The sequence below is a fragment of the Thunnus maccoyii genome, chromosome 16 (genome assembly GCF_910596095.1).
Source record: "Thunnus maccoyii chromosome 16, fThuMac1.1, whole genome shotgun sequence".
Taxonomy (NCBI): domain Eukaryota; kingdom Metazoa; phylum Chordata; class Actinopteri; order Scombriformes; family Scombridae; genus Thunnus; species Thunnus maccoyii.
This window is the reverse complement of record NC_056548.1, coordinates 19,427,472-19,442,995: the sequence shown is the minus strand read 5'-3', so window position 1 is coordinate 19,442,995 and position 15,524 is coordinate 19,427,472. Positions and strand designations below refer to the sequence as shown.

At 40.9% G+C, this 15,524-nt stretch overlaps 1 protein-coding gene across 1 annotated transcript; it reads right to left on the bottom strand.

Annotated features, from left to right (window-relative positions):
- Positions 1 to 868: 868 nt before the first annotated feature.
- On the bottom strand, positions 869 to 13,544 carry LOC121881083 (cytosolic 5'-nucleotidase 1A-like). The gene is made up of 9 exons (XM_042388724.1): positions 13,504 to 13,544; positions 9,066 to 9,222; positions 8,696 to 8,903; positions 7,798 to 8,155; positions 6,322 to 6,489; positions 5,924 to 6,053; positions 2,738 to 2,860; positions 2,366 to 2,550; positions 869 to 1,788 (listed from the first exon to the last, which is right to left on the bottom strand). Exons 4-9 carry the CDS (start codon positions 7,936 to 7,938, stop codon positions 1,417 to 1,419), a joined length of 1,119 nt encoding a protein of 372 aa, XP_042244658.1. The 5' UTR covers positions 7,939 to 8,155; positions 8,696 to 8,903; positions 9,066 to 9,222; positions 13,504 to 13,544; the 3' UTR covers positions 869 to 1,416.
- Between the last annotated feature and the right edge of the window lie 1,980 nt (positions 13,545 to 15,524).

Genomic DNA, 15,524 nt, shown 5'->3' with positions numbered 1-15,524 from the left:
TTTGGCCTTACTCAGTTACAACTTGCTTCACATGCATACAGAACAGCAGAGCAACAGTACGAATAACAACACACCTACAGTAAATGACACAATAAGACAGACAGGGAGGTGACGACAAGAGAGACACTGAATTTGCGGCACTTTAGTGACAACTAGCAGAAATGAAAGTTACTCTCAATGGATGTCAGTAAGGGCTGCATATGTTATTTTTATTATCTTCTACAAGAATAATAATAAATAATTATGAAGTTAGATATTAAAAATGTTACCATCATACTAAGTTTGTTTGTAAATTTATTAAAATACATTCATATACAATAATCAAACAACCACATGTACCAACATGCATGACTGACGCCAAAAAATCCATAAAACAATAGTGAGAAAAAGGCACCAGTTTATAACACAGACAAGCGGTAAAATGATAAAACTGTATAAATCCAAACGATGACTCTGCATAAAGTGATATGCTGCTTTTAATCACATTAGCACATCCAAGCTGCATTCAGACTCACTCTTTATCAAAAATAGTCTTGACAAGTCACTTGATGTTTGATTTGTAACCCAGCTGACATATAAATAAATTATGTTTAGCACTTTCTAATATTTGGTTCTGTTTGATTTAAAATATACTTAATTTTACAGGTTAATACAACAGATTGCTGGTATGAGTGGAAAATTTCCGACTGCAAATGGAGATTTTAAACACAACTAGTTTTGAGCACCACTCTCTAAGAAGACACTTCTTATAAAGGGTTTAAAAGATGTAACCAATGGCTTTATTAATGGTTAATAAATGATTTACTAATGCTTTAAAGAGTAGTTATAAGCCATTAATTAACAGATTTAAGGTGAATGGCTTGTGAATAATTCTTTGGCTGGTCTTTATCCTTTCTGTTTAGTAATAATACCATTAATAAAGCCTAAATGCCTAATTAGTGGTCCAATTAGTCAAATTGGTCCAACTAGTCAAACATATTTTTGACAACATGGCAAGATGAATTCTGTTCCAATTAATAGCTTAGAATTAATCTATAAACATTATGACCTAATAATCTATTAACCATTAATCCATTAGTTACAATTTATAAACCCTTTATAAAGAGTGTTGTAGGTGGGACCACTTTATAAACTTATAATAACCAGAATAGGTAAAAATTACCCTCTGAATGAATTGAAATGTCATAAACTGTTAATATAAGAACTTGTGAATTACTGTAATGACATCACATTATTATTATATATAAGTTATACTGCATCAACTGGATTTTATTACATTTTCAACCCATTTCAATCATAGTTTTGGTAACTTATAACATTTTCCGTCAGCTCCAACATCTTAAGCTGCCGAATGCCAAAATGAAGTGTCCCTTTAGTCTCCTTTGCTTCTGCACAGTGATGTCCTCTTTAAAAAGGTTACTTGAGTGCTGAAGACGTCTCTTTGTCTTTAATTCCTTTCTTAGCAACTCTCTGAGCAATCCCGTAGGGCACATGGCACGCCACTGTCCCCAGCTCTGCTGCCCCTTCCACATGAAACATCTGGTCATCAAAGAAAATGTGTGGCCTGATCTTCTCCAGCATGGGGCCCTTGGGTGCCCCTGCCAGAAAGAGAGCCTCATCGATCTCTAGACCCCATGAGCGCAGAGTTTTTAGGGCTCTGGTACCAGAACTGGCTGCACTGCGAGCTGTCACCAGGTAGGTACGGATAGGGCAGTCCATACGCTGGCCTTTGCCATAAAACTTCTTCTGCAGCTTTCCTAAAGCCTCCAGGAAGCCCTTCAATGGCCCCTGCAGACAGAAGGGAGAATAACGGACAGTCAGCTCACAGTGCATTTGGAAGTTTTCTGTGTTTATATTTGGTTTAGGAGACATAAAATTCATATAATTGTTAGAATCTCAGCCAAGAGAGCAAACTATGCCCCATAAGTAGTTTACCAATTTAAATGATAATTTTGGCTTATGATAATTTGGGTCTAATTTCATACTTTCTTCATAGTTTCATAGCCATCGCTCGTCCATTCAGGCCTAATTACATCATACTCGCCAAGTTATTCTGGCAACAAACGTAAAACTATCTGTTGTAAACCAATGAAATGAATGAAGTTATGCATGCACACTGTTTTCCTGCTCAATTAAAGATTATTGCAGACAACTCAGTGTGCTCACTTTGTCTGATCACTTGTTTCTTGCCATGTCAAACTTTGTTATAGCGATGTCACCATGTTTGCAGATCACACAAATTATTTTGGTGATTGAAATGATGGTCAGAAGTAATAAGACCCAGATTGTAGTAACCCAGAATTGGGTGTACTACATTTTAAATAGCTGTGTGGTACTGATAATTGTCACTCTGTGTATACTGTACATGGTCCAGAGGCTTGTTCTCATGTGCCTTCTCATGCTCAAAGAACTTGTCAAGTCCGTGGGCCTTGAAAATGCGTTCAGACTCATCAGAGAAGAGGACAGCGTCACCATCAAATGCAACCCGCAGCTGAGTCTCCGATACTTCCTTCATCTTCTCTGGGGTGAACATTGTGGCTGCTGCTATACCTGATTCATACACAATATTTTAAACACACATCGTACAGTACATGTACACAGACAGAGTTTAACAGTTGTTTCTGTTGAAAATCAGTTACACATCACCAGATCTTAGCAGCACATATCAGACACTATAATTAACTTCTGCCTCTGTCTAGTGCTACAGCTTCTCAGTGAAATGAGACTCTGAACTGACCTTCCTCCAGAGCTTCCCGAACCTTGGCTGCATCAGCAGACAAGTATAAGTTAGTGTGGTAGGCCTTCAGGTAGCCGATGGGGCTGTTTCCACCAGTCATACAGAAGCGCTCGATGAACAGCTCTGTAGACAGGAGGAAGCAAAAGTTCAGTAAACATCAGTGTACATAGAATTGAAGATGTGCAGAAATCAACTGATCACAATGTTCACACAAAAAGGTCAACTTTTTGATAAAGACATTTATATGGGCCACATATGTTAGTTATTGTTTCACTGTAGAGTTTGTACACCACTCACAGTTGAATTTCCTGACAAAGGGGGGGGGGGGGGGGGGGGGGGGGGTTGTATCCAGTGGTCAGGACACTGGTCCTGTAAATGCTGTTATTACAATTTTGATGAATAAAACTTAAATACCAGGAATGCTTCCAACTTGAGATAGATAATGTTTCTGCAATTTCAGAAAATGACAACAAAGAATAAAGAATCAGGGGCAACTGGGGCATAACCACCTATTTTTACATTCATCACAGTAATGTCAAATACTGGTTGTCAGCAGTGTGTTGCTTTAGGCAGCAGAGCAGGGAAAGGAACAACGAACCCGGTGTGACGTGAAAGCAGAGAGCCTGAGATCTTGTCTCGGGCAGTGCAGATTTTTCCGCTTGGCTTGACTACATCAGTGGGTGCTGGGTGTGGGATCCCCGACTCCCATCACTTCCCTTGGGGGACATAATGTGGTGTGTGGACCATGAGAAAGATCCCACAATAACCAACAGCAGTCCCTGTTCATCCACAGGGAGGAGGGCGACCCCTTAAACTGAATGGGAATCAGTAGACACGTGGGGCTTCACAAAGGAAATAAACAAAATAGCTTCAGTTGAACAGTGTAGCATCACAGAACAAGAGATTCTTAGAGTACAGGCCAGTTCATTTTCCTTTCCTTTTCCTCTCTGTCTTTGTCTTATTCTCTCTCTTCCGTTCGCTGAGTCAACGGAGGATACTTGTACTTGTACATGTATTGAGTAGACTTCATGTACACACTTGTATGTCTGTGCGACCTGGAGAGGGACACTGGGTCATAAAGTCACTCACAGTGTGGGAATAGAGAGGACCAGCTGTGCAGAGTCTACAGCAGTGACCGCACACTGTAGTCCAGCCAACACATGGATCTGTGCTAGGTCTTGCTCTGTTTCAGGAGATCACACAATGGAAACCCACAAGTTTTTTGGAATTGATACCTGCAAACTGTCCAAGTAAGCACACTATACACATACAGAGTGCTTACATCCAGTTCACTTTACAGCCTTGTTATTGATCTTGAAGGTGATGAAAAGGGGCAACCCTGCTGACTTTAAAAAAAAATAACTCAGCAGGACAGCCTTGAAGTTGTATCAACAGTTAATTGACCCTCCAGCATGAAAAAAATAACTGAACTGTGTCAACAATCATTGGCTGAAGTGATGGCTTGACACAAGCAGAGCACAGGTCAGAAAATGAACTGCATCAGCAAAAAGTAGCTCAGTTCATTCAGAGGCAACTATAAGGCAGGGAATGTTTCATATTTTCCTAATCATCAACAAATCCCAATACTTTCCGACTGCCAAAGCCTTTCTATGGCTCTGAGCCCCAAGCCCATTTGTTCAAACGTAAAACAGAAATCATTAAAAAAGGGTCATGAATATGTAGTTAATTTTTTTTGTAAAGAAAAAAAGTCTTAATACTTTCCAAAATTTCTGGGTAAAGTAGTTTTTAGCAAATGTGTCTCAAATAGGAGCCACGGACTGGCTCAGAGTCAGTGACAAAAAAGGGAATCACACATGAATAAGGTTTCTAAAATTGCTAAAATTGACATTTATTGTCAACTTGAGCTAAAATAATATAATAATAATGTTAGTAAGCTAAGTCAATGAATGCATGTGGATGAGTGTAGTGTGTGATGCATGGAAACAAAACACAAAGCCCTAACCAAACTGGCTAACGAAGGCCTAGGTGGAAGAAAAGAGAAAGATGTTAGTAGGCTGAGGCCTAATAATTCAGGTGTAGGCAGTTTCTTGATGTCCTCTCCAACTCTGCCTATTGGCTCCTGAGCCAGGAATCCAAACCAACCACACAAGCAGCAGGCAGAGAGGGAGGAATGTCACAGATTATATAACACATTTGTTGGAGATTGCTTTCAGCTGTGGATTTGTCACACTACTAGTATTTACAGTAGCAGGATCGTATATGATGGATTGACTATAAATACGATAAACCACAGTGACCATGTTCATTGAAATGAAAGAGAAAAGTCACCTGCACAACACTGTCGCTCATTCATGTGTTTTTAATTTTTTTCTTTAACATATACACTAGTGCTGTCTAGCACAGAGAAATAATCTGAATACTTGTTAGTAGAATCAATTCATTGTTGGTTTTGGTCTTTTCTGGGATATAATGACAAAAAGAAACATGTAGCACCACACTTATCCTTTAAATCTCATGTAATTTGGTAAAAAAAAAAACAAAATCCTAACAATGCTTGACAAGCATCTATTATTATCTCTGGTATCCATCCATTTCTAATAAGGTACTTCATCAGGTGTCACTACCTGACCCAAGTATGAAGCTTCACCAACTCTTCACCAACGGATGTTGATGGCCTCATTGATCTTTATCCTGCGGATATCATAGATTATTGTAAAGTGATAAAAGCATCACCCTTTATTAAGACTTAACAACCATTTATAACTGCAGATATGATGCCTTAATTATAAGAGAGGCAGATTTAATAAAGAGTCAGGAGTCGTTCACATTTTAAGTCTTATGGTCTGCAATAATAAATGTTAGTAACTCATTAATCAAGGGTTCTTCCACTACAGTACAGTCTTCGTTTAAGTGTGCAGTTTCATCAATGTCCTGTGAAAACCACACATCTCCAAAATGTGATCGAGAGAGAAGTCTCATTTATTTAGCTTAAAGATTCTATATGTAAGAATCAGAAATTCCCTCTCATTAGTGACACCGGTGGCCGTTAAGTGAGCTGCAGTCAGCATCCTGTTGCTTGCACTCTGTGATTTATGTACACGTAACCCTTCAGTTTTGAAAAATTCTAAGTGGATGAACACCATCCATCAAAAGGGATTTTTCACAGGTATCAAAAAGGGAAAGACAAGCACATCTGTACATCGTCCCTGCGTATCAGTAACTCACGGTGATGATTGATGGTATTGATGAGTCGCAGGCCGACGTATGCATGGTTGTTGGTCATGAGCACAACATCAAAGAGCTCCTCGCTCTCGGGGTAAAGCTCCCTCAGGCGAGTGTTCACAGCCTCCAGAGCCTGGGAACACAGCCAAACACAGATTTGAGTTATAAAAAAAGATAATACTGAACCCCTGCAGTGGGAATGGCAGTGCATGTGTTTGTTCGAGTGGGTTGGTGTTTAACGCATATTATGCATTCACCTCCTCCAGAAACACGACCTAACACATAACACTGACACCAGGGAATCATTCTACATTTGGTTTGATATAGTATGTATGTATATAAGTTTTTGAGAGTGTGCTCGGGTGTGATTGTGTGTTTCTCCACCTCTTCTTTTCTCTGACCTTGACAAAGGAGAAGGCAGGGCCGGGGCTAAAAGGCTCCGTTTCATGCTCCACCTGATACTTAATGTACTCCTCCATGCCTTGCTGCTCGTAAATCTGCTGCTCCTTCTCCATGTTGAAGAGGACTCTTGACGACACAGCGATGGTGATGGCATTCTCCGGCTTGGGCTGGAGGATCAGAGATTAAATGTGTCTCATTTTCATCCAGCTCAAGAAGAGTTGATGTCATATAATCAGGTTTCAGAGTTGCAACTGTTCTTCAAATTCATTTATTCCTTTTTTTTTTACCAAGCAAAGCCTTGTGGAGTACATTATTCATATTCTGCAGCAGTTGAATAAGGGTATTGAAACTTTTGCTTATTCGCTGACTCTGACAGTTCCCAGTAGACAGGACTAATTTAATAAAGGCTTTAATGCCACTGCCTGACCTACAACAGCGGGTAAAGTGAGTGATCTGATGTGACAGAATACAAGTGACAGTGTGATATGAAATACTTTCCTCTGCAAGACTCTGATAGTGCACACACATACCAGAACTGGCTGACACTTGTTAACTCTTTGGAGGCACAAAATGTAACACATTGTAATTGTTACTGTAATCTTGAACTTTTTGATCATATTTTGACAGATAACCATAAGAAAATAGTGCTATTTGAGAATTTTCATGTTTTATGAACAACAATCATTGAGTTATGTTCAGAAATTTTAGATACAAGATTAATCTATTTAAATTGTCTGCCATTTTAACATTAAACCTGGGAGTGAGAATAATTATTATTTACAGAACTTGACTAATTACTTCAATTACTTAAGAAGTATTACATATTTGTGGCAGACTTACAACAGAGACAACTCCATGCATCCTGCCAGGACCTGAAGTTGCCGTTGTTGTGTCTGTTTTTGTGTTTGGATGCATTTTCTTCAGGTAAGAAATCCAATCGAGTCTTTAGGGAGAGCTATCCACCTGATCTGAAACAAGATCCCTCTATGCTTTGCTCAGTTTCCAGCTGACACAATAAAGCCTCCCTGAGACTCTGTATCCTGTTTCACACAAATATATTTCCACATAACCCTCTATTCACTAACTAAACTGAAGGCTGCAACACACACAATTAAACTCTATTAGACAGCAACCTGCTGTGTTATACCAGACCAGGACTTTGATAAAGTTGAGAGGTCAGTGTGTCTGTCTTCTCTCATCTGTCATTTATCATGTGACATCAGTCTTGGCCACTGTGAAATAAGCCACCTCAAATAGTGAAAGCAAGTGTGTTTGCAGGGTTTTCACTGCCAAGAAAGAGCATCACAATTCAGCTCCAAAGTGATGACAACAAGATTAAATTTGACTTTAATTTATCCCAAATAACAATAAAATAACTGATATTCATAATTCAGTCTTCATGGCAACAACTCAGATAAAGACAAGACAAACTGTAACTTTAAATGGATGCTGTGTAAGGCTCTGGGGATACTCACTGGTTTAGGTTTCTTGGTAGGGGTGGAGGGCTTCAGAACCGTCCTAGCATCTTCCCAGGGGGCTCGATTGCTACTGCTGCTGCCATTCCTGGTCAAGTCCTGTCCACCAACGATCAGAGTTTGACCGTTGTTAACATTCATCTTACCTCTTTGGCTCACCACTATCCTAACTCTCTCAGGTCCACACTGAGTCCCAGTGTGCCCCCCGATAGCTCTCCCTGTAGTCTCCCTCTCTCTGGCAGGAGTTCCCAACAAAGTCCTTACTCACTCTAGCACATTAGCAATTTGAATTCAGTCGTGGTGCACTCAGGAGATGGATCAATCTGACTGTAGCTGCAGAGCCACTCAGCTAAATGCTCTGAAAAAAAGCAGAGCAGGAACGAGATGTTGCAGAATAAAAGAGGGATGAGAGTAATTCAGTTAAAGATACAATTCAAGCTGTTAATAGTTCTTCTAATCCCTGACATCTTACGTATTATATTCCTCGTTCAGCTTCTCTGTGCTTGTCTTTCTCTGTGTCACTCTCTCATGCACACAACTGACTTAAAGCCATTTTGCATCCTCCCCCTTTTTAACCCTTTCTGTGTGTTATTCCCTGGAGCAGCAGCAGAGCATGTGATTGAATCTATGTGACAACTGCTCGTTGCACCCTTTGGACAGAACAGACCGGTGTGTCAAAGCACCACTGTGTCATGATGCTTGTAATGTATTTATGCTTCCCTTCTCCTAATACAAAGGTGGAGTTTGAAATCGTAGAAGCAAAGCTATTTTCTCACACAGTGCATTTTTAGGTCATTTAAAAAGAAGATTGTTGTTGTTTTTCTTTTAGATTTTATAACTACAAAAGCAGTTGAGGTACATTTTATCCCATATGATCTCTACTCCCAATGTACAATACCATTTCATGTCCCGGCTCAGCAGTGTGGGAAATGGAGTCCATCCTTGGTCATTTGTGTCCCACTGTGCATCTAATGATAATTTCTTCTTGCCTCTTCTCATGTAAACCCCTGCAGGATCTTTCCATGGATTGAATTACAGAGCAGCAGTCCCAGTTGCCAGGCAACGGCTAGGGAGTCAGGCTGGCTGGGACACCAAGATCTGATTGGCTGTGGAGACACCAGACTGCATATATAACCCTCCAAATATGGCATCAGTCAGAGAGACAGGTAATGCAATGAGCAAAGATGAAAGTGTAGATGTTGCTTTGAGGGTTACACGTTATAAATGATATTAGCAAATGCTTTTATCACAACAAACGGGCAATTTACCAACTGCAGATGGTTTCTGGGAAGAGGATATTGAGCAGGCATCCATGGAGGGACTCAAGGAACAAAAGGATATTAAAGACTCAGCCTGCTGCTGGACACATCCATTACGGTCATCATCTTTATATACTCGTCAGCATTACAAAGGTAGCAAATCAATCTGTTGACATCAGACGAGACTATATATGTAAAAACATTTTTGCTAAAACCTGTAGAAACCAACATTTAAAAAAAATGAGTTAAATATTTCTTTTCACTACTTTTCAGTGTAAATCTACAGTGATGCTTCATATATTTTACATGCATTAACATCAAAATTGTACCAAATTACAGTCAGGATTGATACTATTATCTGTTCAATACCTCTAGAGACAGCACACATGAAACCAACAGTGCCAAGTGCCATTTGCGATTGTGTTGATGTAACCAACATAATATAATATTTGTCGGGCTGTGACCACACACTCTCCCACAGGCTCTCCAGAGACCAGATGCAGAGTTTTTATTGATTGGCTGGAAGAAGGATTATTTGGCTTGAATTGTCTGGCACTAGACCAACTGTAGAGGCATACAATATATCTGTTCTCTTAAGTATAAGATATGTTAAAAATTAAATATGCAAACCCATAAGTGTGTACCAACATGTAGGTATGCATTAGAGTAAGACCTGTGGATTTTTCCAAAACATTTAGATTAAATCTGAAAAACACTTGGGTTGCTTTGTTATTTAAAGTCTCCTAGAAGTGTGGTGGTATTACAGTTCCTCTCGAATGCTAAAACACATTTCTTGAAATTATGCCCCATTTCCCAAAACTCTAAACACAAGTGCATAACTGCACACTCATGTTGCATGTCAAAACCAAACTCTCCACTCAAAACTATGTAATCTTACATCTAAACCAAACTTTACCTTTAGACATCACACAAAAGCCATCAAATATATAGTGTACTGTAACGTACTGTAAAAATATGCAACTGATAAAGAGGAGAGAAATACAGCAAAATAATTTCCATGTATTTACCAATATAAACCAATGAATAAAAAGAAAAACAGTTTGTACATAAAGAAAGAAATCACATTTATTCTGCCTCAAGTCTTTGTGGATCCATTGTTCCACAACAAATGAACTGACCCACAGCCCTGCTATCTATCTATCCTGAGGTTCTGATTGGTGTGTGAACAATTTTGACTCTTAGTGTTTCTACCTGGGGAATTATGTGTTAATTGGGCTCCACCTGTGACTTGAGTTAATGATTTTGAATCCCAATGCTTTCTAAATGAGCACATGAGTGAAAACAGGGGAGTATTGTTTATAGTTTTGAGAAATGGGTCTGTCTTTTCGTAAATGCCACCATGGTTTGGGATGTTTAGTTAATAGGCCCAGTTATAGTATGTAAGTAATAATGAAAGACTGTAAAAGTTCAGTCATTTCTTGCATTTCATGCTCACAGCCACTAGAGTGTAGTAGAGGATAAGTAAGCCTTTCAACCCTCTGGCGTGGTTGTATTAGTTCATTCATTCCTCTGAGCCCTGTAGACAAAGAGGATATGAAAGAGAAACTCTGCTTGTTTGAGAAAGGAAGTTGATCTGAAATCCTGAATATTATATTTTGACTCTGGAATAGTAAATAATACTCTTTTTACAAGGACTTTCGGTGTGTCAGTGATAATCAATTTGGATTATTATGAGCCAAAAACTTAATGTTTCAGTAGAATAGACTGAATATTTCCAACATTCAGTACAGAATGACAAGCATTTTGTTTCATAAAAGAAAATAATGATAATATAAAGCTTCACATAATGTACAAATATTTCATCTAAAATAAGCCTCTAGACTAGCAAAGAAACCCTTAAAAAAACCTTTAACATTATTAAATGTTAAAATTATTATTTAATCTTTCTCTGCAGTAGAAAGTAAAGACTTCACATTCTGCTGTTCCTTTGAAACGTCAGTGAAACATTTGCTATTTCTGAAACAAAGCTCCTAGCCCACACTTGTCTCTGCCTTTGTGTTCTGCTTGCTTGCATGAAGCTCTGAGGGGGTTAACAGGACATAGAGACAGTTGGGCCGCACCCACTGAGCTGATTTGAATAACGCCGGCATTTGGCGCGAGGCTCAGAGGAGCCAGCCTTTCTTCATACCGGCTGTGACACCACTCCCCTCCCCGTGCACCCTGGAGTGGCGGGAAATGCTAGACACTGAAATATAGAGAAATATATCTGCGCTGGCTGGACTCAATGAGCTTTTGAACACCTACTCTTGTAATTGCAGTCACTGGGTTGCCCTAGAAAGGTGTCAGATACAAAGTGTACTTTAGAATAGGGACAGAGAAACAGAAAGTAGGAAGAAAAAGCAACACGCCCCCCTCCCTGTTTTGGCGCGAGACGGATAGAGAGATAATGCTCTCTCAGTGGTAGACTGTGGGTGGAGACAAAAGCAGGCATGAGTGGAGCAGGCCAGAACAAAGAGGGTAGCAGCCTGGACTACCCCCTACTTCTTATCAAGGCCCCACCCCCCAAACACACAGCCTGGAGGCTGGAAGCAAGACGGATGACTATAACCTTAATCAGTCCTTCAAAGCGACCACTCAGGCTTGTTTTCCACCACCAGATTCTTTGTTCTATGGGGTTCTACTCGGTTTTGGCTTGAACCCTTCCCCAGTTTCCATGCACAGCTACACACACACACACACACACACACACACATATGCTGTTACACACAAGTAGAGGCCTACTCCGGAATAAGAGTTGGCAATCGTCCACCGCCATGGTAAAGGACCCCATATGAAGGTCATTTGCTGAAGTGGCATCACAGACCATTAACGGCATCCACACAGCACTCAAGTGACATAATTGGATTTGTTGTTATTGGCTTTCAGAGAGGCAACAGTCTAGATCCACCCCACCCTCCTAAATCTTTAGTGTAAGTGGGTGGCAGCTGACTGAGCACTAGTTTCTTTTCGTCAGGCAACATTCACTCATCAGAGAGCATAAAAGGCAGAGCAGTGGTTCCTCTCACTTCCTGCCTCCAATGGGTTCGACACAAAAACAGGAAGTGTGTGCTGCCTGTGTGTTTCCTAGGCCTTATAACAGTGTCTGTCTTTCTGTGATTCACACACAGGCCCATAGTGGGGAAGGGGAAAGCAGGGCACCAATTCTTACATAAGCTTCACAGTGGTGGTCACTCAGGCCTTGACGACAACAGCAGTTACATTCAGACGCGGACTGAAAAGAAGGAATTGTAACCATGCAGGACAAACAGAGGCATCTATACACTATACATCCACCATCTGATATCAGATGATCTGATAACACACATTGCATGGGTGTGTGTGTGTGTGTGTGTGTGTGTGTGTGTATCTGCATTTTAAGCATTTAAATGTATATTGATGCAAATGCATTCTCCATATACACTCTCACACTGCAGTAATTGGTCAATAAATTGGCTTTTGATGTGTGTGTGTGTGTGTGTGGTGGGGGCTGCTGATTAGTCAAGGCCCGACTGAGGGGGAGACAAAGAGCACAAGCACTAAAGTAGAGAGATCTAGAGGGGGTTATAGTGGTGGTGGGGCGACAACGATGAGGTCTGCAGGGGGTTAAAGGGGACGGGGGGAGGGGTAAAGCCCCTCTCTCAGTAGCTTGAGGGGGCAGAAGGAGGTGGGGGTTGGTGGTGACGGAACTTAATGGGACTAAATTCAAAAGATGCAGCAAGTGTCCCAACTTCAACTGAAGCAACCTTACACCGCCGGGCCAAACAATGGAACATCTGCTGGCTGACAAAGCTGGCAGTTCACTGTGAGAGCAACAGTGGCTGCGTGTTAAACTGCTACTTGGTGGATAAAAACCCCAACATTAGCAACAGGTTTCAACATATTCCGAGATCATAGATACTTGGCTTCGAATCACTTCCTTTGGCACGTCTGAATAGATTGCTTCACCTCATTTTGAAAGCATAAAATACTTTTTAAATGTGCTGTTGAGTGTAAGTTGATTCTATTCAAAAACAATTTAGGAACATGCTGAATTGTATCCCAGTTTGTTCATCTAAACATCATGTCCTGGATTCAGACACCTGGATAAGCTTTTTTTCCCCAGTTTTGAGAATGATACTCATCTCAGATGATAGCCAAGATACTTTGACATACAAACATCTTTGTCCAGACTTCTGAGCACTATCTGCTGTGTGTGCAGGAGCATATAATGAGATAAGGAATAGTTATTCAGCAGTGCAACAAGATGTAAACACAACATTAACATATTATCACTTCAAATGCTTGGCTAACGTGTTAGCAAACAGTGGCTTATTGACACATCAAGCAGACGTGGAGCAACATTATTATTCATATAGGATTGTTTCCACTTGAAGTATGTATGTCCACTATTCTCTTTTAAGCTCTGTTATGGCCAACACCAACACGTGATAATGGGGTGATACTTAACTTTTTAGATGCTCCAGCTTGTTGCTAGCCTTGCCTGTCTACCATTGACTGACTACGAGAGTTGTGAAAGTGGACCAAAACAGAAAAGTTGTGGGCCGGAAAAAAAAAAAAAGCTCTACAACTCCCCTCGGCTCTACAGAGCCAGTATTAATTCTTTTGTGAATTTGCCATTACACAACTCCTTTCACATGACATATAGTGATTTGATCCACTGTTAATATGAAAATGTTGTTTAAAGCAGCTTTAAGCATATTTTTATTTGAATTTTATTGCTTGTTGTTCTTTTCTTACAGTACTGGTGATACAGAGAAGCCGAAGCCAAACCCAACAAGGAGATTAACGCAGCAAGTCCAGGCTGCCAGACACCAAGTGGCTTCATCCCCACCTGCTGAAGTAATTCAGATGGCACAGAACGGACAGAGAGAAGCCGAAAACAGAGGAGTCAAAGACATGTCTGCAAAGATCCAGACAAAAACTGGATGCTGTTAGAATCATGTATACAGGCATATCAATAAACATGTTTCATGTTTAATGTGACCACAATATCCCGAATATGATTAAAACAAGAACACTAGTGTGCATCTAAATATATATTGTGAGATACTGTCAGCTTAAGTCATTTACTCACAAGTGATCTCACCCTCTCTCACCCATTCTGTGTGTGTGTGTGTGTGTGTGTGTGTGTGTGTGTTGGGAAGGGTGGGGGGTTGCCAGGGTGAGTGCAGCACACCAGTTGTCACTACTGAGGCCCCCCCCCCCTCTCTCTCCTCCTGCTTATCCATTAACCAGCACTATGGTTACATCACCAAAGCTCCCTCTTACATCTCCAGTGGCCAAAGACCCTATAGATACAAATTACTCATGTTTGTTTCCATAGATCCCAACACAAAATGTATGTGTCCTATTTTTGTCTTGTCACCCATCCTAATTGCCTACTTTATTATCACCAGCTCATGCACAGTGTTGGCTGTTTATTTGTTTGTTTATCCTGCAACTGTTTGCCTGTCCGTCTTTAGCGTGGTTGTGTCATAAGCTCAGGTCAGAGAGTTTAGTGTGAGACACTGACAGCTCACGCACTGTGATGGTTTGAAGACCTTTTGATGGGTTCATTATAATCAGAGCTGCAGTGTGTCTGGGCCCAGATGGCAGCGGTGTTTACACTAACGGGATTAGGATTAGCTCCAGATTAGACAGGCGAGTTGAAAGGCCTGCTCCACTGACACGACATGGCCGCCTGGCCCCACGCTAACCCTTCTGAATTTATCTAAGATACTGCTAACTAACAGCTAAGAACAGACAAGATAGCTGTCAGCTGTGAAGGGTAAGGAAGGGGCTCTCAGAAAGTGACAACCACAAAAAAAATCAAAAACAATGCCTGGGAAACCTTTGTGCTGCACCTGTTGTGCAGCACAGGAAGTGACACCTAGTGTGTTTATTTGGTTTTAAGGCAGACCAATTTGTTGGACTGGCTGAGGTTTAAAGCAAAACACTGGTTTCAGCTGGGGCCAGATGTATCCAGAGAGAGAAGAACATATACAGCCTGTTCCCACTGAATCATCACTGTTATGTAACACTGGCCTTAGGATGGGGAGGGTGAGCAACACAGACAGTGAGAGAAACTGAGCTCAGAAGACTGACCTAGATCAGCAAATGGTGGAGATAAGTACCTGAGGGGAGGGCAAGAGCCAGCAAACCGTTTCTGAGGGGGACTGTCAGGGAAGAGGGAATGTATAGAGAAAGATAGGGAAATATGAGATTAGTAGCAAAGACAGAAGAACAGGAAGTCAGGGGGTTAAAAAAATGCAACTTCTTGCATGCCGGCATATTCGTGGGTTTTTTCAGTGGTAGGCTCACAGCCTCATTAGGTTCAGATGGACAGTAGCCGCACAAGCCCGGCTGAGTTCCAGTGACACAATCAAGCTGGAATGTGGGTCAGTAGGCAGAGAGATGGAGGACTGCGATGAGGGAAAGTTTCTGTAAGCGTGTTTGTGTGTGTGCCTTCACAAGCAGATGTGTGTCCTT